Genomic DNA, 25,736 nt, shown 5'->3' with positions numbered 1-25,736 from the left:
AGCCCACCAGGTGAAACTCCTCACAACAGGAAATGAGAAGCTGCGGTTCACCGCCATGTTGTCGTGTTTGGCGGATGGCACGAAGCTCCGTCCATACATCGTCTTTAAAAGAAAGACAATGCCATCAGAAGCGTTCCCGAAAGGTGTTGTGAGCGTGAACGAGAAAGGTTACATGACCGACGACATTGTGGTGGAGTGGTACCGTCTGGTGTGGCTTCTGAGGCCGGGGGCATCACTTAGAAGTCACATCCCCAACCTTCTTGTGCTTGATTCATTCAGAGGCCATCTTACCGACAAGGTGAAGACAGAGCTGCGGAAGGAGCACACAGACATGCATGTGATTCCCGGCAGTTTGACGAGGCAGCTGCAAACCCTAGACGTCGGCGTGAACAAGCCCTTCAAGAATTTGTTACGCTGTGAATATACCGAGTGGCTGGCAGCGGGAGGCCGCGAGCTTACGCCAACTGGGCGCGTCAAAAGAGCCTCCCTGGTGGTCGTGTGCGGGTGGGTGCTTTTGGCATGGGCGGCTGTACCACGCAATGTCGTGATGCGGTCATTTGCAAAGTGTGGAATTTCACATGAAGCCAATGTGCTGTGGGACCACAGCAGTGATGATGACAACAGCACGGTGAGGACGATTACAGCAGTGAGGATGAGTAGTTCGCTGCTAGACAATGCAATAAATTTTCGTTTTGAAACGCTAGTATGTCTTTTTTCTTTTTTTTCGGACTTCCTGATTTGGGGGGGTCGACTTACATTCGAGTCGACTTACAATCGTGTAAATACGGTACTGAAGGTAGCAGCGCACCAGAGGAGGATATTTATTTCTCCCAGGTTATACACAGCAAAATAACCTGCATGTCTGCTTAACCAGAGAGGAATCCCTGATTGTACTTATAAGGCTAAGAACAGAAATGCACATGAAAGAAGTGGCACAGAACATTGAGGTCACAGCATCGTACGTTATCAAAAGTAGGTTCCATTCCTTGAGCGGGCATTGCAGCAGATAACTCACCTTGCATCACTACAGAAGCTGCAGTGCTACCGTTTCAAACACTCCAAGTTCAGAGACACAGGAACTGTTGTAAACAGTACAGTAATTTGGATGCAAACATCTACTATGGAAATAAAGGCATATCACTGCCAAACAAGCATGGTAGAAAACTGAAGTCTTCAGTTGGCACAACACCCAATTGGTATATCTGCTTTATACCTAAATTAAGGGAGGGTTTGGTGTCAGATAAATAAATGGCCATGCAGAACCATATTTCAGCACTTTTACAAGTGACCCTATCATTAATTTTTTTCGTTTCATACATGTTTAAAGATAGAAGAAGACCACTGTGGCTTTGTCAAAAGCCTAGTCAGATCTGACGAAATAAATGAGTTTGCGGCACAAGGGGAGTTCGCGGAAGGGTCGGTATTATCCCCTACTTCATGAGGCTCTGAGCATCTTTTGCAGGTAGACGCTAAAAACAGCAAAATGAGGACCCATGTTTAAAGCATCTGCAAACCACTGCGGAAGAGGACATGGCTAGGCGAACTATTGCAATTATCGCAAAGGGTGGTCTGTTGTAATGACACTACCAAGATTGAAAAGGCAAACTTTCGATACGCTCGTGATTCCGTAAATGTACCGGGTGGATCTTTTGAGCTTGGTGCCATGAAAATGGTTGGTCTGGACATTTAGCGGTTACCAAAACCAAAGAGCACCTTTTGATGGAATACTAATGGCCAGGGTGCTTCAAGGATGTTGAAAAGTATGTTAAATTGTGCGACGCATGCCAACGCGTCGAGAAGCCAGGGGACAAATGAAAAGCTCTCCTGAAATTGGTTCCACTGATCACTGAACCTTTTCGTCGGCTAGTGATCGACACGACAGGGCCTCTACCGCAGACAAAATCTGGATATAAGTATTTGCTCACCACGCTGTGCACAGCAACAATGTTCCCAGAGGCCGTTCCTTTAAAAGAACAAAGCTCCTCTGAGATAGTGGACGCTTTCTCACCTTTTTTTTATAAATCGGGTTTCTCGGGGAAACCCAGGCCAACCAGGGAACCGTCTTTACCAGCGCCTTAACAACCTCGCTTCTGAAAAAATGCGGTGTTAGGCTTGTGCATAGCTCAGTAAACCACCCACAGTCTAACAGTGTTGAAAAAATGCACTCTGTGTTCAGAAGAGTTCTACGCGCATTGTGCTATGAACACAAAAGTGACCGGGAAAGTTGTTTGCTGGCGACATTGTTCCCGCTCAGAACAGTTCCTCATGAAGAGACCGGTTTCACACCGGTCGAACTTGTGTATGGTAGAGCCCTACGTTCTCCCCTCTGAATCCTAAAGGAATTTTGGAGGGGGATAGGAGAAAGCCAGACATGATGATGGAAAATAGCGCGAAAGTACACGAAGGACGGAAGGATGAATGTTAACCAACTCGCCCAACTTTCGGCATTACTTAACGTGAAAGCCAGACAGTTGTGAGTTACGTTCTACGGTTGCTAGACCAGCTAAGTTCTATGCGTGCTCTGGTAGAGTAGAACTTGAAAACGGCACAACAAAGTGCGAGAGTCTATTCTGACAGAAACGTATGCGTGCGAACATTCTAAGTGGGCAATAAGATCATGATTTTGCGGCCATCTAGGAAGAAAAAAATGGAAGTGCAATGGGACAGCCCAGTGGCAATTCAAGACAGACTGTCTGAAACCAACTACATCCTAAAAAGGCCAGGCAAGAGGAATGAGATTGCAATGAGACCATTGCAACCTGATGAAGCCTTATGTAGGCAGAGAGGAGGTTGTCAATATGTTGGTAAACGTGCCGGAAGAAGTACTTGCGGATCTACCAGCGTTAGATCAAGACAGCTGTGAAGAACTAAGCATTGAGGAGATCCTGTCGTACTCCACGAGAAGCGAAGTACTGACAGAGGGGCAGCTAGATGACTTTAGGAATGAAGTGTTTGCGTCTTATAATTTTTTTTTATGGTTTGTAGAACTGTGCAACCCCCCCTCCCCCCTCTGTAATGCCACACATGGTGTTGTGGGTAAAAGAATAAATAAATAAATAAAGCTTGACATCAATGCCATAATGTTCAGGTGGAAGGCTTCAAAGTTATGCACTCGAGCATTTCAAGGAAATTTTTTGTAAATGAGTTTCTATAACAAAATCAGGCCGAGAACACCGACGACCAAGAAGACATAGGCAGCTGCATGCTGTCAAAGTCAATGTTAAAGTGTTGAACATGGGCTCTCTCAGGACACCAAGTATCTACGCAAGGGACATGCAAAGATAGGTGCTTACCCCAGCGTAGTTAGTGGGAAAGTTGATTAGAGGAAAAAAATCAAATGCCCACAAAGATAAAGAAATGAAGCCACAGTTGGATCCATGTCGATTGAATGCTATGGTAAGTATTTCTGCAACTTTCCACTGTTATAGAGCTTGATGTCCGAATGCAAGAGATATGTGTCATCGAAGGATACGGCCAGTCTGAATGACAACAATGCTGTACGTGCAGTATTTGGCGCTATAGCCAGGGGAGTCGCAAAGCCCATCTCCTGCGAGGCCTATTTCCATTCTATCCTTTGCGAACAATGCAAACCTACCTCCTTTGCTCAGACAGTAACAGTCGTGTTTTGTTCGTCCAGGTGAAATGAGAATTGGCAGATATGATGAAGAGTACAACCTGTCGACTCGCTTAAAGGATTCGTGTGAAGTTAACAAATGTCACTTAAGAAGCCTCAATGAAATTGTTGTCCTCTTCACAGTAGACAGATCACAGTTTATCGCCTAGCGCAGCAAATGAAATATGTGAATGCCAGACCCCACGTAACCTCCCGGCCTGAAACCGCCATCTCTCGCAGGTGAAGCTTGAAATCCGTGAACTGCCCCAAATGCCTCCAAAGTGCACCGTATCATGTACTGAATCTCAGGAATCATAACTTTTTGAAGGAGGTACCTGAGATTGTGAATGCTCTTCACCACCGTCTGCATGGTAGAGCTTGACATCACAGCGGACAGGCTACCATTCTACAACTCCATTCTTCGCGATGTGCTGCTCAACAACGAGCACATCAAGACAATTAAACTGCAAGCTTAGAGCATCGAAGGGCTCTTCTCTCAAATGACTTCTGCATGAAAATCTCCTTTATCAGGAATGTCGAACACTTCGATTGCACTGCTTTTTTTAGCTGCAGAACTATTGAACATCTTTGTACATGCTGTTGACAATGCTACTTAAGATGAAGTCCCTCTGCATTCCATTCGTAAGCATGAAGATGGAGAGGCTAAGCTGCTCTTGAGGGCGATAATTGCAAGCCCATCAAATTTTGAGGTTGTTTCAGTTGGCTGTGTAGTTATAGAGGGCCCTAATCAAATGTGTCGCTGAGTTCTTACAGTACCTCAAACATCGCTTCGATGAAGAGAGGCCTTTCAGTTTGACACCCCCATGGAGAAGGTCCTTGCAGTGCTTTCGGAAAACTTAAGTACATTAGAATTTGATGCAGTTAATGCCAATAAGATTTTGCCCTACTAGCTGGTAGTATCACTAAAAGGAATCTGGCACTGCATTATTTACATATCCTTCGTTGTCCCAACTTGTTGGTATGACCAGTGTACCACGACATCTGGTTCCAAGTACTGATAAATGTAAACCTAAGAGAGGTGACCCTGCCCCTCTACATTATGCAGTAACAGCAATGAGTGCTGTACTTCGGCATCTTGTCGACAAAACACAACTCGGCAAGTGTGACCTTCCTTGGGACCATCCTATATGGCTTTTTTCGTAAGGGTGTGCCGGGCCTTGCGGGAAGCATCTTGACACATCTGCTCAAATCCCAGCAGCAGTGGTCTCGTGAGATGCAGTTTGCTGAAGAATATTGTTCTAGGTGTTTATGAAAGCGCATAAAAACACGGACAACATGGCTAACCAACTAGTCCAAATGCAGCCGTTATAGTTTTGGAAGGGCACGGTGTTACCAGGGAATAATAAGGTTCATTTGTTTCTACAAGAAGAGAGGATATAAAAGATGATCTATATGCTCCACATGAAAGGTGTACAGTCGTGCCCTGTTAATATGACCCCTGTTAATATCGAAGACCCGAATTATGGACAGTTTTTCTGGGGACGAAACTATTTCAATGTATTTATGCCTTGTTAATATGGAAACTCGCTGTCTGGACAATGAACAGGGGAAGAATGCATACTGCCCACTTGAGCCCATGTATTTTTGTCCCGTTAATATGAATAGTGCTTGAAAAAAGCAGAGGAGTCCAAACGCAAGTTAAAGAAGGACGCGCCGCTTGTGAACCTACGCGACAGCAGATATGGCCGGATGCCTGAACGAGTACTGTGGGGTTGGAAAAAACCAAAGCGGGCGTGTCGCCATTTAAGAAGGGGGGGCCGGGGGAACGCAAGAGCGCAGAGGAACATCCACAGCAAGCCGAGGGTCAGCTATGTAAGAAAGACGCCGAAAGTGGGCAACCAGGAGATTTCTGGGTGCAGCGGAAGTGCCGCAAAGAGAGGCTGCAGTCGGGAAAACAGCAACATGTGGTTGCAATAAATTCTGCTGAAGGTGAGCAGAGAGGCCTGTAAAAGCGTAAGAAATGACAGGGAGAAAGACAAGTGCCTAATGTGGCGGCGGGAAATGAAGTTTTCTTTCCCAAAGCACACGAAGCCGTTGACGCTTTTCGGTCAGAGTTAAGACACACTCTCAAAGTAGAGCGACAAAAGAAAGGCAACAAACACGCAACCGGAACCGGGCGTCCCATCCTGGATGCGCTGCCGAACTGCCACATTTTGCGCCCCAGGCAGTCCGCATCTCGGCTTCGCTTTGAGTCAACGATGCGGCCTTGTCAAGGTCTGAGCTCTTCGTAGTCGGCTAGCCGTCGTTCAAACTGTACTTCAGCTTGCCGTGTTTGTTTCGTAGGAACACAGAAACGGCACCAGGAAGATGGGATTCCGATAGCCTTCTGCGTAGCAGCTTGCCAACTTGACCCCCCTCCCTTCCTTAGGAAACAGTACAAGGCAAAAAAGAGAATCAGAAGAACGACGGAAAGTCAAGGAGGTTAACTAGAGAAAAAGACTGCAAAGAATCAGGAGCCTGTGACTCTCAACTTGAGTCTGGCTTTTTGCATGGCGGGAGTTAAAACGCAAAAGAACAGAGCTGAACTTAGGCGCGAAGCAAGCAATCTGTGAATACAAGCGACAAAAGCCATCTCAGCCAAACCAAGCAGTGAGGGACTGGGCCTAAGCTAAATTAATCCTCAGCCTCGCCAGGTCGACGGTAGCATCGATATTACAGGACTCCGATAAATGGCTCAACGTCGGCATTACAGCGTCAGCTACAGTCTGACAGCGCCCAGCGCAGTTCGAAGAAATGGAGTCAGCCTTGTTAATGTGGTTTGGGAATGTGCGCGTGAATCGTGCTGTCGTGAGCGACGAAATGCTTCAAGAGAAGGCTCGCTGTTTCGGCAACATTAATAAGTACATACCGTTCCTTATCCTCCGTCTTGATAGGTTCTAGCTGATATGACTTACGGAACGTTTTGTTCAGTAAAACAGGGTGGTGTTTACTGAGAAAAATTATTCTACATTCTGTCTAGGCATGGCTACTCAAGAGGATGGTTGACAAGTTTTAAGAATGGACATCATGGCATCTCGAGTCGACGGATTGATAGAGAAGGGGGTAGTATCGACAGCTCGGCTGTCTCCTCGTCTCAGGAGAATCTCAAGCAGCTACTTGGCGGCTACTTTACTCAGTGACGTGCCATTTTGGAAGTGGCGGTGAGTAGAGAATCGGATGCTGATTCATCGGCCAGTGAGGAGTTCGTCCTGGAATGGTCCACCAACACAAAGCGTACCATGGTGTGCAAGTCGCTTCAGACTGCACTACAATTTTTCGAAGAAAACAATGACAAGTAGGGACTGGTACAGAACCAGCTAACAATGTTTCCCAACTGCTGGAACCAGCTGAACTGGGTTATAGAATAGTTTGCAGCTGGAACCAGCAGACGATGGGTCTAACTGCCTAGCTGGAGCACGTGTACAGCACAAGACGGTGACAATGACGACTTTTGAAGATGTAGACAAGGCTGTGTATGCCTGGTGTTTAGAACAGAGCCAAGGAGGTGCCGCTGTCCGAGGCCTTAGTGCAGCAAAAAGCCCTCAGCTTCGCGTGCTACTAAGGCAAGACAATTTTAAAGGAAGTGGCGGTTGGCTGAGCCGTTTAAATGCAAGGCATAATATTGTTCCAAAGTACTTTCAAGTGAATCGGCAAGCGTCGATACCGAATTGGCATCAACTTGGATGCGAAAAACGTATGAAGACACCGAAGCCTAATACAAGCCCTGCGACATCTACAACGCCGATGAAACAGGCCTGTTCTTTGAGATGCTGCCGTCAAAAACACTGGAACTGAAAGGGCAATGATGCCATGGTGGGAAGCAGAGCAAGAAACGCATTACGGCTTTCTTGTGCTCCAACATGGACGACTCGACAAGCGCCTGCTCCTCGTCATCGGCCGAAGTAAAAAGCCACGTTGCTTTAAGGGGAGTCACAGGCTGCCCAGGCAATACTCAGCCAGCCATTATCATGGATGATCCGTGCCATCTTTGCCTGCACGTTTAATAATGCAAACCCCTGACTGGGTGCAGTTTGTAGCCGGGCCATGTCAATAATTATGAAAGGACTGCTGACCCCTGTAAGCACCAACAGGAGAGCCAGTTTGATGTGTTACAGCAAGAGCCTGGAACATTGCTTGAGCTACATTAAAATGCTACAGAAGCTGGCCAGTTCAACTTATGCATCAGCATCTTTAGAAGAGCTCAAAAGTAGCCTCCAGAAACCAAAATTCTGCAAGTTGCCAAGTGTGGGTATGGACTTTTTAGGTCTACAAAGTGACATGATTTATTGAAAGAACCAAGCAATTTAGTGACATTGGAGTGCATCCCAATGGGCTGCAAATCTATGCTTACCGTGGTGTTGCTGCCACACAAAGTTTGCAAGGATCAATGCCGTTGACACATTAGTGCATAAAGTCATTTTCTTTTGTTCACGTCATCTTGTCACAACATGGTGTCTTAGCGGCACCAGCTCGAGACATCTAATAGTACCCAGGCATGTCAGCTGCCAGCTACCGTGTGCTAAAGCCCCGCCCTTGATTTCGAAACAATGCAAAACAGCAAAACAGGCTAAGCGAAAGGCTGAATGTAAACATGAGTGCTGAATCCGTTTGCATGTGGCTGGTGCCCACAGCAGGTCCAGAACTGCAAGCTTCCAATGGCATCCACTCTGCTGTGCATGTTATAGGCAGCCAGTACAGTGGTTCAATTCTCATTCCCGCCCTTCAAATCGACTACCTTGTGCAGACTATGGGCGCAATGAAATTGTTAAATGTTCTTCCTTGCTTTCAGATATGTTGAAAATTGTCTATGTAGCATCACCTCCGACATTGGTTATTAAAGAAATGTTTCTCAGTGATGGTCACACATGCAGTACAATAGATGGCAGCACGCAAGGCAGGATTTTCAGTCAGCTAATGCAGGTAGCAGTGATGCCGCAGCATTTCGTGCAGACAGCTATATGAAGCAGGCTACAGTTGGGCACTACATACAGATTACTTTGCTGGCACTATTCCCGGGAAATAATCTAACCATCTCGCTTAATTTGATATTCCCCTTCATTCCTTAACAAGGAAACTTGTCTTCATTTTGATACAGATAAGTACCTTCTCGAAAAATAGTCGGTGGAGTGACGCCTTTTTTTCTCTCCAATCTTTAAACTTTATGATACACCAACACCCTGTCTGTTTCGTTTGTGCTCACTCGGGGAACTTCACGCTTGTGCTCGTTTTTCACATGAATGACTTTCACACTGTTTGCATTGACACGTCGATTCTGCAGTCGATGTGTTTGAACTAAACGTGGCACATAACTGTGTTGTAGGCTTCTGCCAGAGCAAAACAGGCCAAGGGATTGTATTCCACGGCTTTCCCCGTGATGAAGCGCAAAGCAAAGCTTGGGTAGACTTTCTGAGTGCGCCTGGGCGCACAGATTGGACTCTGAGAAAGGGGAGTAAAATTTGCTCGCTTCATTTCACGCCAGAATCATACAACTTTAACCCGGAGCTAGTGGTGCAGTTCGAGATGACAACAAAAGTCGCGCTTGAAATCTGGTGCAGCGTCGAGCATTCTGTACACCACCAGCGCTGAAGTCTACAAACATAAGGTTTGTAGATCAATCTGCAGTTTTCATGCCGTGTCTATGCCCTGTTTGATCACTAATTGGGACAAAAACGCAGATGAACGTCAATTCATACAGCACTACTTCCAGTTTGCAAGTCGATGACTGTAACTTGGCATCTGATTTGACAAGTGCCAGTATGTCGTTCGCTTTTACGCGAGCACTGGAGGACCCTCTACGCACTCAGTATGAGCTACATCGCACTAGTGCTTGCCTGGGCACTCGCGTGGTGTAATTCGTCACAAGAGCTGCACACAGATTTTGTTGAAGTTGGCATACATTTCTAGCGACCTACAGTGTTAACCATGCTCTAAAAGAGTGATTAAAAAAAAAAAGCTCTGCCTTTAAGGGTATGATGCGATAGCGTTTCACACATGTGGACAACGTTCTGTTGAGGAGGGAAGCACTTTCAGGGTGCTCCGCTGTTTTCAAATAATGCGACATCTTCACGCACTCGCCGACCTCGAATTTATCAACATCCTACGCATCTAGCTTCAGTGCTTCTTTCGGTACCATCTTCATGAACAGACGTCACCAGTGAGTGCTTTACTGCTTTCTTGTTTACCTCCGATCTTCTGCCCCGAAATTTTCGTTTTCTCGCGTCTCTGGGCAGGGCACGTAAGGACGCTCTGTCTGAGCAGCTCCCCTCCGCTTTTTCTTCCTCCTTCGTTGCTGTTCCTCCTCACTCTCCCCGTCTAGCTGTGTCTGCTACGATGGCTGGTGCGTCTAGCCAGCACGCCCCGCCGGCGTACCATTCCATCTATGCCCTCCGCCACCGCCGATTCTGCAGCGCCGTTTTCTATGATGGCCGCCGCTGGGGCGCTCCACCACAAAGAAATCTATCCTGTACCTGTTTCTCATGACGATCATACCTGAAGGCCAACCGTTTCCGCGGTCCTCTACCGCAACTGCGGCCCTCGCTAAGCATAATCATCCCGAATGCCAATCTCCAGGCTGGGTCATGGCTCATTACAGCCGCGGCCGTCTGCGTCTGCAGGCCAAGGCAGCTGCTCACGCTCCACCCCGACCCCATCCTCACCGCACTCCGAATCTGCCCCCGCTGCCCCGTGGTGAGGTAAAGATTGAGATGCACCCGCACGGGGGCCTTGACTTCACCAAGTACAAGCCATACCAGATTTCACAGCATCTGAGCGCTTCAACAGCCATTCTGTTCCCCTCCTTCCAGTCGCAGGTTATGCTGCGTATAGACAGTTTCAATGTTTGTAAACAAACCGCGCTTGGCGCTGATTGGCTTCCCCGAGTAAACTTCCGGCACAAGTACTTCCGGCATGCCTTCGCAGCGCGACTAGCTGCTTGATGCAACGTGCGGCTCTGTTATTTTCTTCCCTGCGCGACGCTGCAGCAGTTTGGTGTACCGTGATGTCGAGTGAGTATTTTAAGAAGCTTGATACGCAGACACAGAACCGATATCGAGAGAAACTGACGTTCAAGGGCGAAGAGCTTCCCGACCCACTCGACGATGCCGCGCGGTTCGCGTTCACGTCAGGTTCGCGCAACCTTCTACCTGTCACAGTGACAGACATTTTCGTATACCTGGTTGAAGGAGTCTGTTTCTACACAAAGGAACAGTTTAAAAGCCACAAAATGAGTGCAGCTTACAACGCATTCCTAAGTGGAAAGGTGAAGCGGCTGAAGTCGTTCAGAGCAGGCGAGCGTGGCGGCGGTGTGGTTCTCGTTGCGGCCACTGTGGACGCAAGCCAAACGCTTACGAAGTCTTACGAAGCGTGGTGTGTTGTCAAAGATGACGGGAATGTTGAGACTGCTCACTGCACCTGCATGGCGGGGTAAGTACTACACGCTCCGTATTTGGCTGCTTCGGCCGCTTCCTACTGACAGTGCTGGTGTCGGGTTGTCTGTTTCTTTGTGTCGCGGAAATAAAGTTGTGGCGCGATAACGCGCTAGTGAAAATACTTAGATAACGTGACGAGAATATCGCATTGACCGCGGCTAATTTATAATACTAGAGTGCTTCCATAGTCCTGTCACAAATTTTTCTGCAGTGGTCTTTGCAAGAAACTCAGTCCCGAAATGCACTGTTTTCATTAGCACTTTAGGCTATTCTTGGCTCATGCTGCCCGTAGTGTGGGATCATTCTTGCGTACAGGAGGAAAGGTTTAAGGGACAAGGGGGAAAAATTCAGTATCCTGTAATGTCCTATAGCATGCAGCGCGTTATGCCAGCGTGTTTTTTCATGTCCCGTGGGTTGCACTGTTTTCCCTTCTACATAATGTTTCCATCTTAGGAAACGTATCCAGTCAACCTAGGACACAGCTTTGCTGGTGATTTCATGGCTGTTAGCATGTTGCTATCGTTGCCATTCGCCATGCTTAACACATTTCAAGTTATTGGCTTCTTTCTCTAAGATGGAAAACAGCACAGAACCACACAGAGGACAAAAACAGGAAAACTAAACGCAGGCGCTAACAACCCGAGGCTAACAACAACTCTTGATAAGTTTTTTCCTTGTGCTTTGTGAGTTGCTGATAAGCATGTGTCCACTACTTTAACTTGCAGCCTCGGAGAATGTTGCACGCATGTTGCTTCACTGCTCTTCAGCATTCAAGCGAATATGCACTACAGTGATGCATCACCAACTGATGTCCAGTGCAAGTGGATTGAGGTGACACGAAGGAGCAGAGTAGGTATTTTTCCTTTCCTCTGCATCAACAAATAGTGCAGAAACAAGGATTAAACACTAAATTTCTTGCAGCCAGCACCAGTTAGCAACATCAAGTTCTTCAAGCCCAAAGTGGGTCATCCGGCTCCTGAGATTGTCCCAAGACCCCAAAAAACAATACCAAATTGGAGCAATGATGAGGTTCGCAGCTTCATGCAGCAAGTCAAGGTGAATCCTTATATTCAATATCCTTTATTTTGTCTTCTTTGGTTTACATTGATTCTTTTATCTGCTCTTACAGAGGTTTGCACCAAACACACTGCTGCTGAATTCACTGACAGACAGTGAAGAGACTGATTCTGCCCCCGAGTCAACTGAAGCTGCTGCTGCCCAAGAATCCAAAGAATCAGCCGTGTCCGAACAATCAGCCTTGCATTTTCCACTGCAAGCTGTGTATGGTGACAGTAACTTGCTAACAGCGAAACAAGTGCAGATGTCGCATGCATTGAGATTGAACAGACAGTCAAAGAACACGACATGGAAGGAAGAGCGCCGAGGCAGGATTACTGCCTCTGTGTTACACCGTGTAACAAGATGTAAAACAGGGGCAGAAGGTCTTGTTGCTGAAATTATGGGTTATGTTAAGGCACCACATGTGCCAAACCTGCGCTGGGGCTGTGAAGCAGAGCCTCAAGCAAAACAAGCTTTCATTACTCATCAGTCACCGCATCACAGCCAACTCGAAATAAGAGACTGCGGCCTGTTTGTGCTGGAAAGGCTGCCATTCCTGGCAGCAACTCCAGACGCTATTGTTTCCTGTGCATGCTGTGAGAGCGCTGTGCTGGAGGTGAAGTGTCCTGCATCGCAAAAGGTGCTTCTATTACTGCTAAGCTGGCTTATCTTAATGCTGATTTAAAGCTGAGGCATGACCATGCATACTATACGCAAATACAAGCCCAAATGGCTATTACCAGAATCCGTCGAGCCTACTTCGTAGTGTACACAGGACATTCAGTGCTGGTTGAGGCTATGACGTTTGATGAACACTTCTGGGCAGACACAGAAGCCAGAGCGGAAAGTTTTTTCTTTCGGTACGTCTTCCCAGAGCTGCACTCAAAGCAAATTTTAAAGAAGATAGAAAGTGCGAAATCCACGTGCCACTGCCACGGTGCCAAATCTGGACGCATTGTAGAGTGCACTCAATGCCTACACGGTTTTCACCTCAAGTGTGTAAACCTCAAACGCACACCAAAATTGTGGACATGCATAAAGTGTCAAAAGTAAGCAGACTAATGAAACAGTTTAAGTGTTGTTCGATCTGTTGTCCTATTCTGCTGTGACGGCATATTCAGAATTGTGGGATTTGCTTCTTTTTTCTTGCAATTTTATATATATGTCACTTTTTCTCTGATATCACGGAGCCAGTGAAGGCTCAGACACCATGTTTAGGATTAGTGAAATATTAAACACATGCCGTGACATTATGAGCAGCCATTATGATTACTAGATTTCATATTGTCTGTTTACTGGATTGCAGGTATGCTGTAATCTTATTTGGCACCTGCATTCTTTTACTGTAAATGCTCAAGTACAGCTTCATGTTTCCCATCTACAATGATGATTGTTCAGTGCAATAAACATGTGCAATAATAAAGAGAACGAAAAAACAATACAAAAATTTTAAAGTGAAACTGCAAAGCGCTCAAATGCAATAACTCCAGTCTTGGTTTTTACTTGGCATGAAATAAGATAATACGGGTGCAATGTTGCCAAACTGAGCCTCTCATAAAAATGTTACTTCCAAAAAAGTCCAGTCTTGCACTCATTGAAACGATCACATCACGCCACAATGTCACCATCCACGAGAACAATGGAGGAAGTGCTCATTATGCAGCAGCTTCTCCTAGTGTTAACGAGGCTCAGACGGACTGCTAACTAAAGACCTTGCATGCAGATTCGGCATTGCAGTAGGTTCTGTGAGTGGAATTTTCCACTCGTGGCTTGATGTGCTAGCCAAGAATTTGCACTGAAATATTTATTCAGCGTCCAACTTCAATGGAAGCTAGGTTGTTGATGATTGGTGTTTGTAGGTTGACAAGCCCACAGCAGACAACCAGAATCTTGTCGATTGTTGCACAATCTGCATCGTTCGACCTTTTCACGAAGCTTACTGGCAGCACACTTTGGAGACTTCTGAAGAGCTTCAAACGTTGAATGGCTCTTTCAACATGAATTCGGACCCGTGAGAGCTTTCTTGATGTTGTGACTTCTTCTCCTGGCAGCTGGGGGCGTTTTTTTGTTAATGAGGGCATTAGTATTTTAGCACCTCGAGCAGCAAACATGTCCTCGCACCGGAAGCCTCTGTCCACAAGAAAACAATCTCCCTCCTCAACCTTATCAAGCAGGCCACTACACAGTGTGAGCTCTTTGTCACAAATGTAACTGAACCTGAAGGTGAAATTGCAACAAGTGCCTTGACGGTGTTGTGATGCTTGTAGTTTGAATATGTCTGACTCCTAGCTTCCATTGAAGTGGACGCTGAATAAATATTTCAGTGCAATCGATGATACCCCTCAGGTTATCAAATAATGTGTCTTGAAAAGCTGGCAGGCGGTGAGACTGCAGCGCTTTTCTCGATGGCCAAATGATGAATTGCTCAAAATTCTTGGCTAGCACATCAAGCCACGAGTGGAAAATTGCACTCACAGAACCTACTGCAATGCTGAATCTACATGCGAGGTCTTTGGTTAGCAGTCCTAGTCTGAGCCTCATTAACACTAGGAGAAGCTGCTGTTCAGCATCCAGGCATGTCTGGGCTGGTGTCCAAATAGACAACACAAACTGCAGCAGTGCCCTGAACATTGTTACGGATACAAGCCCTGTGTGGAACTTTAAAGTTTTATCTGACTGCATCACCACAGTCTGTGTGATCTCTGGAAGGTTAATGGGCTTATTCTCCTTTGCAGCAGGTCTATCTTCAGCAGTTTGAAAGTTTTGCTTCATTTCAGTGAGATGTTTTTTTGTCAACTCATTTTCTTCCAGCAGAGCTTCAATGTCCTTTGTAGTGAGGGTTGTTTGTGCTCCAGCATCACACGTCTTCCTTGGACTGTCGCCATGGTCGGTGGGGTCACCCGGGGAGGTCAAAATACAGGACTCGGCAATGCCATCTCTTTGTTCGGAAGGCAGTTTTCTTTGAGCACGTTCGAATCTGGCAATCTTCTGTTTTGAGTTTCCTTGTGTTCGGTAAGGAAACACTGAAGGAACATAGTCTGGGTGGTTTGCATCAGAAGATGGCTGGCCTGCAATACAGAAGGATAAAAATTATGACACGCATTGGGACTATCTGCAACTAAACATTTTTTTAATGGCACTTTCATTGCTGCTAGACAAAGGATGAAATTAGTGAAAAGAGTTGCTTGTGTGTACACACTAATAAAAGGGCGAGATGATGTGCGCACATACGCACACTCTGTGATATCAGCATGGCTTGTTCTTAATATGCATGAACACACAAATGAATTTCTCAAACGTCCTTGTAATATTAAACAGCAAGGTCAATTGAAAGGGAATCAACTTTTGCCACGCCTGCAAGGTACTAAAAACTGTAGTTCACGAGAATAACACATAACCTGCCTCTGCGAAGCCGTAAATACGCCCGGATAGTGGCCGAAACTCCCTGCATGTATGTATGGATACCACTAGTTATTTTTGGGATTATAATCTGCGTAAAGTATTATCGTCGACACGGCTGTCTACATGCCGGTAGGCAGCGATACACCTGTCTAAATAAGTGAAGTTGCAGAAGAGCAGTAGTGCTCCAGATAAAAACTAAAAAAAAAAAAAAAACACGGCGACTGTATGGCTACACGCCGACGTAAATATCGTTACCCTGTGGCGTTGCGCTTAGCAGATGCAAACTTTACATTGCACGCTTCTGTACTCATGAACTTAAGGAGCTGGTTAGATTTCAAACTGCTCGCGCGTGGATCACACAAGATATGACACGAACCTTAATAAAGTATAGGCGGCAGTAGTACTTTTATATAACTAGACCACATGACAGCGCCGGCGCTACTGTAAGTAGCAACATACCTTGGATGAAGTGAGCAGAGCAAATCTGAGAGCTCTTTGTAGGCTGCCAGTTGTCTCGGCGCACCGCTGCTATCCAAGCGTTTTTCCTACTGGCCTCGCTGGGGAACCTGAACGTTCGCACTGCCGAAAGAAGGTTTGTTCCTGAGCGAAGGCTGCACCCAGGTACAACACAACATGAACCCATCCTTGAGCGCTTCACAGGTGACTTGTACGACGCTGAACACATTTCCAGCGAGCAACCGCATACAATCAAGCGATACCGCCGCCAGAGGATCGAAAAGAGAGAAAGGCGTTGTTCCGGCGAGCCACTGGACACTGAACAACGCACGGAATGCCACAATCCGCACAAATATAGATATACTACGGAAAAATCGAACAAAATGCGCACAGCGCGAGCGCGAGAGCACACAAAACGCCAGCAAAACAAACCACAACCGGAAGTTTTCTAAGGGCGCCGGATACGGGGGCACAGTGTTGCCAGTGTACGGTCGGCGCTGGATGAAACCGTCTATAGTCCATGACAGAAATATCATAGTGGCTAGCATTGCCTCACTGGACATCGCGCAGGCCTTGGAAAGAATTCAGAACATTAATCACAATGGCACAACGTACCCCACCTGCAGCTACATTGCCTCCCCCGATAACTCAATCAAGGGCTTTGTCCGAAAAGTTCAGCCAGGCTCCACACCTGAGACTCTCATGCACCATCTCACCGCCCTAGGTTTCAACTGCCTGCAAGCCCGCCTTATCGGCGCAGGTAACAATGCGCTCGCCACTTTCAAGGGCCGCACTGTGCCAACATGCATATTATATCAAGGCGTCATGCAGCCCTGCAGACCCCACCGCACCTTCCGCCAGATCTGCTTGAGCTGCCTCACTGCTGGTCACCGTGCAGATGTCTGCCCAACACTGGAAGTGAACTTGTGTCACTGTGTGTGCTGCCCACAACCCACCACAACATCACCTGTGCATCCCGCGTTGCACCCAGTGCCACGGAGCCCATCCCATGGCGGACCACTCCTGTCCCTTACTGTTTGCTTGGGCGCACCCCTTCTTCCTAGGCACACATTGGAGGTGTGGTCTGCAAAATGACTCAAATTCATGCCTCAAAGGATATGCAGTAACCCGATCTAGGAGCATGGAAGCACCCCAAAAGATAGAGCCTACGGCTAAGACCAAATCCCCGACAGACATAAGAGTTTCACGCCCTGACAGCGTAAACAAGTTTGAATAACGCTCAGAAACCTGGATTAGATTCGGTCTGGAATCGACAAATGAGGAACTGTGAAAATGTTGTATGTTATGTATATTGTACGCTGCCATGTAGTATGAATCAAAGTGGAGTGATCTGTACTTGAAATCTTTCATGGTTAAGCTCGTGCGACTCTTTTTGTAAGAGTGCATCGCAGTGTTGCCAAGTGGCGGCATATGTTGAATGTATCTGGAGTTCAAGTGTCATGTTTATGGCTGGCACGTCACTGTGTTATGTCGTGGAAACTCACTTGAGTTTGTGACTCTCATGTCGAACATGAATGTATGTGCGTTATGTGTACATTTGCCGGTGAAGTTTGTGAGCGCATGCATGCGCGCACGATGTTCGTGTGTATTGAGAACATTGTAGGACAATATTCTTTAAGGGAGGGGCAGTATTCCGAAATTGGCACACATGTTAATTAAGCCGGCGCGCAGCGCGAGGCCCGCGCGGTGCCGAATCGAAGGTTTGACGTCTTTTGAGAAACACCCCCCTCCCCGCACGAAGAGAGCGCGTAGTCTTGCATGCATTGGCGTCACCCTCTTATCACTCGGCGATGATGGTGACCCAACCGGCTGGAGGAATGTGCTCGTCCTATCTAGATTTTTCGACGGCGCCTAGCCGATGACGCCACACGGCTCGACGGGAGGAAAAGGGAACACTTCAACAAGCGAAAGATAATTGTGTGTGTGCGCTAGCCTTGACGTGCTAGAACAGACAGATGCTGCGCACCCTATTTATGGAAGTCGCGTCGCTTAAGTCAGTCAGTCAGTGTTTAGCTAGTATTGCGGTGTGTTCACAAGTGCTACAGCTGAACTCATGGGGATCACCCACTGCTGGCAAGTCCACAGACCTGCGAAGGAGCGGTGCTCGTCTCACATGGCGGCCACATCATGACTCTCGAGGCGTCGATCTGCAACAGTACCCGGGGAACAATTTGGTGTTTATTTATGACTCTCTCGTGTATTGTTCTGAGTTGTAGCGCCTCTGTGTTATTGAATACCTCTTTATTGCATGCTTAGCATTGGTGTTCTGTGAACCTCTCGTCTGTGCATTGTTAGTATTGTTGTGTATTCCTCTGTATCGTTTCTTGCTGCGTATAAAGTTTGTTTTGTTTCTGACTCCGACCCTTACTTTGGCTTGAACCAGCAAAAGCTGGGCCCCAAACGGCCACCCGCTTCTGTCACTACAAAGTAGTTGAATTCCGGCTGAGCTTGCCACTCAAGTCGAGGCCATTTCCTTTGCGACCGGAACAGCTACCCCCCCTCATTCTAAAGCCGCGTTCAGACTACGTGCGCAACGCACGTATCGTTCGTAAGGATCGTAAGCGTAAGCGCAAAAAACGTAACGTGTCTGTTCAGACTGCTGTCGCATTGAGCGTAAGAAGCGTAACGTCCGCACCGAGCGTAGGCATAAATGTCAGAGGACCCGCGACTTTTACGACTAGCACAGATACGTCTGTTATGCGCAACCAATGCGCACAGCCGTTTCGGTTTTCCCTTTCCGGTCACGGGGCTTCCGGTCCTCCCAGATTTCGCGCGCAAACCACTAGTAGGCGACATCATCCAACGCTCCTACTCTGCTGCAGCGTCTCGGCTCACCGGTGTTATTGGTGCTGTGTCGGTGATTGTGTCTGTCCGCAGCTTGATCATGCGCAGTGCGGAATCTTTGCTGTGGAATTATCAGTCTCTCATAAAAAAAGTTCGGCAGAGGCCGGCTCTCTACTACGAGTAGCTGAAATCGCACATAGAGAAGTGCAAAACCATGCCTGGCTGCTAATTGCCAGTGCGCTGAGTCAAAGCAGTAAGTGGTTTATCAATCCATTTTTTCATGCGCGAACAAGCTCTCAACAAGCAAATGTTTCCTCTAGTTCAGAAAAGTGAGGTTATGGAAGCGGGGGATGCCGGCTTCATCACCATGCATTCTCGCATCCCATCGGCTCCGTTGACAAGTGAGGAAACAGTTGGCCTGCAGCGAAAGGCCGATGCAGGGTGGCGTTGCGGTCGGGCCGCAGAACGGAGCTGGCGCAGACTCGTCGAAGTTGTACGTTGTTCCGTTACTGAATACAATGTACTCCTTGCTCAAATTGCACTTATATAAAGAAGCGTCCGCGACGTTGCTATCAATCTTGAGTGGCTTCTGCTGATTAAAGATCGAGGAAAGGCCATCGTATAGCCTGAACAACAAATCCAGCGGTGCGTTGGGATCTTCGCACGTCAGATTGTTGAGGGTTGTCTTGAATATGATGGTCTGCGGTGGCACAATCATGTTGATTATAGGATCTGTTTGGTACAAACCCATGCGGGGGTTGTACCTCAGTGTCTCGTACTTGTCCTCGCACTTATCGTGAACGTGTACACACTTCTTGAGCTGTACCATGTAGAACACGTACTTGATGAAGAACGGAGTGCACGTAAAGTTGCAATCCGTGTATGTGTTCATTATCCAAATAGACAACTCATGCTTGTCTGGGGTCATTACGAAGGGAGGCTCGAACTTGGGCCGAAAGATTGCCCGCGGCATGACCACTTGCAACGGTTTGCCCGTGTCGTCGTGCGTCGCGCTAGTTTCGAACATGTACTGCACACACCGCTATTCCCGCGTCGTTGCCAATGTTCGAAGCGCACGCGTTCGTGCACAGGGCGCGATCGAAGCTGATACCCGAGTATCCCATGTTAGACACGATGAGCGGAGTGAGTCGCCTGAACCACAGATTGTAATCCGCGGCGCAGTTGTGTTGAAAGACCAATTTGACCATCGCGAGTGTGAACGCGCGGTGTTCCATGTCTATTTTCACACCTTTTTTGCCGGCGCTTGGTCTCTTGTATTGCTTGGCCAATTGGATGCACTTTTCCAAGTCGTTGATTACCGGTCGCACCGGCTGACCGCGAGAGAGCTCGAAGTTGTTCAGCATGCGAGTACTGTGATTGTAAATCTTGTCGACCGCATCTTTGAAGTTTGCTCGAGAGGTGCGTGCATATTCCATAATGTCCTCGGATATGTCGTCACTGTCACAGTTGGGGATGTAATCGCCACCGCCATAGTTTACGGCACAATCTTCCTCATCTTTATCTTCGTCGTCGTCTTCCTCTTCTTCTTGCGGCGGCGGCAATGGCAGTGCTGGCGACGACGGTACCCCGCTGTTGAGTACGATCAACTCATCCTCACTGTTCTCTTCGTCACTGACGGTAATGCTTGTCAATGCATTTTCCAGACGCAGCGCTTCCATCACGTTGTGAACGTCGATTGAGTCTGACTCCGCGCCGTAAGAAAGCATAGACGGTCGGCACGTGTATGTAGTACCCGTGTCAAAATCTACGCACACTTCCTTGCAGACTTTTTCCACGTCGTAAGTCCTGTGCATGGATAGAATTTGTCTGATCACAGAGATCGGGTGCTCGCGCAAACTAACGTCTCTGTTGCACCTCGATTCGACGCCAGTTACCGGATCGTGAGCCACAACAAACACTAGCGAGTACGCGTCCGGAGCGTCGTAGGACTTCTTGGACCCGTACATGAGCCAATGATGAGACCCGGCGTTCTCGTCCAGTGCGGCAACGACCATCTTGATTTCATTTGAGTACGTGTCCGACGCCAACACGTCTCTCTTGAGTGTAGTCTTGAGGTCGGTGAGAATGCTGCTTCCACTCTCGACTTTGCGGGACGCGAACGAAACGTTCAGGAGTTGGACGTGCCATCTCTTCGTTGAAGATCTAGTCAAATAGGCCACCTTGATGGCAGCTCCGTCCAAAGTGATACAAATGTTTGAGTGTCTCATGGAAAGCGAGGCGAGTAGCGCAGAAACGGATTCGATGATGAAGTCCGCATTCAGCTCGGATATATCAAAATCAAGCGCGATGCGATACATCGCCTTGTGTTGGTTTGCCAGCCGAGATGCGTACCACAGCTGATAGTCTAGGAAACAGCTGCATGCCGGAGTTGTGCCCACGATTTCTTGCACGTTCGGCTCGATTCGGTCTTCCAAGAAGTACGGCGTTTGCAAATGACGAACACCATTTGCAAACTAAAGAGCTGTTGCAAGCATCAAGTGAACCTTCAGTTTCTGCAAATGACGAACACCATTTGCAAACTAAAGAGCTGTCGCAAGCATCATCGGAACCCCAAGCCCTTACAAATGCTTCCACGAACGCTAAAGCGCTGTCGCAAGCATCCTCGGAACCCCAAGTCGTTTCCACGAGGTTGTTGCAAGAATCGCCGAAACCGCAGGTGTCTGCAAATGTTTCCGCCAATGTCTCCGGAAAAAATGTTACTGCTGTACACGAAGAGAAGGAAATTTTGCAAGCATCTGAATGGAAAACTGCCCCCATGCCGTTGTCGCAAGCCAATGATGCAGCGCCGCCCCCGATTGCATCGCAGTCAATTACAACGTTGCCGGAAGAGTCCAACGTGGCAACCAACAACGACGTCGTGAAATGCAACTCAGACTGCGTATATAAGAAGACCGCTAGCGATCCTCAACCATCGATGGCTCCCCGGGCCATGAAACGGTGCAGGAAGCGTAAGGCGACTTCCGAAAATGACGAGTGGGTTAGGAAACGCGTTACGAAACGTTGGCGTCCCGTCACCGCAGTCAACGGCAACAAGGAGCCCATGTCCAGGCGTCAACAGATGGAGATGAGACGTTCCAAATTGGACTTGACGGATGACAATACGTTTATACAAGAGTACAATGCTTTCATCTCCAAGATTCCCGAACGCATGCACTAGAGAGCGGACTGCCTGTTTAGAAAGTTTGAGAAGTACTGCCGCGAAGACGACTCGGGTAACTTGCCTCCGCTACCGATGAACGACATGTTTCACTTTCGAATGATATCGGCAGCGACACGACAGTGCACCATCCACCTGTATCAAGTGGTACCTCACGCTGTTCCCGGAGGAATTCCAAAAGCCGTTCAGGAAGGCATCGCTTCCATTCCCGCCACGCTTAGAGTGACTCTGGTGCAGGGTCTGTACGAGCAAAGTCCGTTGTACGCGGAGTGTTTGGGTTTCGAGCGTCTAGTCATGGTGTACATCACTCTTGGCTCGAAACGAGGGGATCGAAAATAAGATCGAGGTGCTTCACGTCCTGAACACGTACTTCGCCCGCTTGTTTGGAACAAACGACGTGCTCGACGACAGGGTGGAGAGGAAGACCGAGTTGCGCGTAAAGGAACGAGAGCGTCGTAAGCTGATCGACAAGACCAAGAAGAATAAGAGTAAGAGTAACGAAGACGACGACTTTGGGGATTTTAGCAGCACCAGTGCTTCTGAGGAAGACGACTAATATGGAGCTGTTCCTACGCAGCGGCACATCGGCCGTGACGATTTCAGCTACATGATCAAGAAGGAACGTTGGCGCTTGCAGTGGATTTCTAACAAGCAGTTGAAGAGACTGCAGCGACAACAGCAAGTGGCTCGAGACTTGGCCACCCGCAACAAGCGCGAACGAGAGGATTGAGTGCGAATGCTCGCCGACCGAGCCAAAGAGAGGCGCGTCAACGATCCGACGTACGTGACTCTGGACCGGGCAGTGCTCGCGCACTGTTTCGATCCCGACTCCGGCAACGTGGTGTGTTTCACGCCGGTTGGACGTAAGGGCTCGTGTCGGCGAGTCGAACGCTCTCGCATGGCTCACTGTGCGAATCCCAACGTGGGTGACATTCATTATGTGTACCAACTGAACGGTCGGTTCGAGTTCACGTATGCGACAGTGCACACCATGTTCACCGGACTGTTTTCTAGCAAAGAACACTGGCTGAACCCGCCGCTGGAGATGCTGCCAGACGAAGGGTACGTGAGTACCTTCAAGGCACTGCATCGGAAGATGTGCGTGTTTGCCGCCGATAACAGGTCTTACATGCACATGCTCTGGAACTGGATGGCTCCGTCGGTTAACGCAAGCGTCGAGCGCGCGGCGAGATGATGGACCAGCAGCAGTCGACCGTGGTCGCTCCCTCTACAACAACTGAAAAGATCATCGCCAACATGACTACCAAGCAAGTGGGTTGCACGTTTGCCGCGATTGCCGTGCACGGTGCCGACAGCTACGACTCTTGTAAAGAGACCTTGCTGATCAAGCAACACATGGCGAACCCGACCATTCGTCGCAAGCACTGGGAAGCTGTGACCAAGCAGTTTGCACCGATGTTGAAGCGCGTGAACACGTACATATCGTACTTGTGTCATCGCATACTGAACGCTCAGGTGGAACTGTAAGACATGGCCAATTTCGTTTCTATGCTGTTGGGAGGCAACTCGGAAGCGTACACGCTTCCGTCGCCCGTCGGGGCAGTGAGTCGGTGGTGTACGAGCAACCAGACGAGTCTGAGACTTGGATGTACGAGCAGTTTCAGGTTCTGTTTCCACACCAGCGCGACCTCGTCTCTGTTACCGAAATCAATCCCGACATGTTCACTACAATGTTCGATGTGGAACTGCCCCTGTATTCCTGGCGCGCCATCACTCACGGCGTAACACACTTTTGGATTTCTATCATAGCGTATTACATGAGCTTTCGCGCCATGTACGCTCATCAGCAAACGCAGCTCGAGAACCGGCAACAGATGAAAGACCCCATGGTGGTGGTGAAAGATTACAGGGGTGGCAGAGAAGATCAGAGAGAGAGTTGCAGTAACGACGGTGGTCGACTGAAAGATGCCGCCGTTCCCAGCAATCAGCGCACGTGCGTGCTAGTGTTTTGGTGTAACGGAGACGACGAGTGCGCACTGATGTTGCTGGAAAGACTGTACTGGGCGTTGCACGTGGTACTTCGACTGCACGCAGGACAGGGCGAGGTGAACAGGAACTACAAGAATGTGTTTGCCAACAATGTGTTTCTTCATTCGTTTATGCAGAAGACGGACAAGGTGGAACTGGTATTCTCCGACTCCAGCGTCGGTTGCAAGATGGAATTTAACACTCTGCACATTTTGTTTTGTGCGAGCTCTTCCAGCGATCGCCCACCGCTTGTCGTGCTGCCCCAGATCAGTGTGAAGCAGCGAACACCGGGAAAATGATGCGTGTCGTTTGTGAAGATGAGTCCTCCACACAGGATGACCAAGACACCGTCAACTAGCCTGACTCACGAACTGTTTGAAGACAGAACGAAGTCTCGCCGAGTGTACAGCAACGAATATTATACGTCTCGAGAGGCCGTTCAGAATCTGCTCGTCTGCGATGGCATCGGAGACGTGGCGGTGCACGAGCAGAAGTACACAGACTACATCTGTCCTCGCGCGATCGTGAACACGATTCGTCGCCGCTGCGGGGACATGATCGCCAGCGACTCGCTGAGCATGGACTTTCTGTCTGAAACGTACTTCGGCAACATCTCCTCCATGGAGAAATTGTTTACAATCACCGTAACTAATTTGCGCATGAACATTTTGCAAGCTACTCGTTACTTTACGGGTCACATGTCTGTCAATGCCATAATGAACGCTCGAGCGCATCACAATGCAGTTTCCGCGACGATCGGCGCCCTCACTCAGACGACTGACGAGGAATTTGTGGTCGAAAACAGCAACGACGAACAGTCACAATGCAGTTTCCGCGACGATCGGCGCCCTCACTCAGACGACTGACGAGGAATTTGTGGTCGAAAACAGCAACGACGAACAGCAGAGAACTGCGTTCATGGAGAGGTCTGAAATGGCTACTATCGAATCCGAAAAGCGGCGCAAGGCGTTGAATTTACAGAAGGAACAGCAATGACTGCAACGACAACGAGAGAAGATACAGGCCGCGAGTGCGCAAGAGAAGTCAGATGAGGCGCCGGTGGAGAAGTCTGCGTCATTAGAGCGAGTGTATAAAGAGAAGTCGTCATTGAAGAAACAAGTCAGCAACGGCTGATCAAACTCGTAAAGATAGTTGTTCGGAACAGGCCATGGGGAGTAAAGAAGAGTCTACCACGACCGAACAAGCGCGTAAAGAGAAGCCGCCGGTAAAGAAACACAAGTCCGTTGCGACCGAGCACGCGAGTAAAGAGAAGTCATCCAAGTCCGTTACTGAACAAGCGCGTAAAGAGAAGCATGTGGAGAAACACGCGAATAGAGAGAAGCAGTCAGTGGACAAGCACACGTCCGTTACAACCGAGCAAGCGCGTAAAGAGAAGCCGCCGGTAAAGAAACACAAGTCCATTGCGACCGAGCACGCGAGTAAAGAGAAGTCATCCAAGTCCGTTACTGAACAAGCGCGTAAAGAGAAGCATGTGGAGAAACACGCGAGTAGAGAGAAGCCGTCAGTGGAGAAGCACACGTCCGTTACAACCGAGCAAGCGCTTAAAGGAGATAGACACCATTTTTTGAAGCGTCGGAAGGAATACGATTGCTTTCCTTGTACAGAGATGCTGCCCAAGCAATCCCAACCTCGTACGTTTCCGCGAAGATATTTTAATTTGATTTTAAAAACAAGCCAGGCAAGTACTCCGTTTTTCAAAACCCATTGGCATCGACATCTCTGTGACGAAAACGTGTACATAGGTAAACAACATGACGTCATCAAACAACTCTGACGTGAAGTCGGC

The 25,736-nt window shown here is 48.3% G+C and overlaps 1 protein-coding gene and 2 pseudogenes across 2 annotated transcripts; 1 reads left to right on the top strand and 2 right to left on the bottom strand.

The window, feature by feature from the left end:
• The first annotated feature begins 172 nt into the window (after positions 1-172).
• Positions 173-13,152, top strand: LOC146191988 (uncharacterized; annotated as a pseudogene).
• On the bottom strand, positions 12,935-19,654 carry LOC146191987 (uncharacterized; annotated as a pseudogene). Its single transcript, XR_014706517.1, has 3 exons — positions 19,510-19,654; positions 15,961-16,176; positions 12,935-15,167 (listed from the first exon to the last, which is right to left on the bottom strand). The product of XR_014706517.1 is annotated as an uncharacterized LOC146191987 (transcript).
• On the bottom strand, positions 16,145-24,726 carry LOC146191986 (uncharacterized). The gene has a single exon (XM_084602365.1). The coding sequence runs from the start codon at positions 21,078-21,080 to the stop codon at positions 19,776-19,778; it is 1,305 nt and encodes a 434-aa protein (XP_084458491.1). The 5' UTR covers positions 21,081-24,726; the 3' UTR covers positions 16,145-19,775.
• Positions 24,727-25,736: the final 1,010 nt, after the last annotated feature.

This window comes from Amblyomma maculatum, chromosome 4 (assembly GCF_055883805.1).
Source record: "Amblyomma maculatum isolate TAMU_Amacu chromosome 4, ASM5588380v1, whole genome shotgun sequence".
Classification (NCBI taxonomy): Eukaryota; Metazoa; Arthropoda; class Arachnida; order Ixodida; family Ixodidae; genus Amblyomma; species Amblyomma maculatum.
The sequence above is the reverse complement of the archived record's forward strand: the minus strand, read 5'-3'. Positions and strand labels throughout refer to the sequence as shown.

Coding starts and splice junctions, on each gene's coding strand:
- LOC146191986 (XM_084602365.1), bottom strand. CDS start 21,080: ATGTATCGCATCGCGCTTGATTTTGATATATCCGAGCTGAATGCGGAC.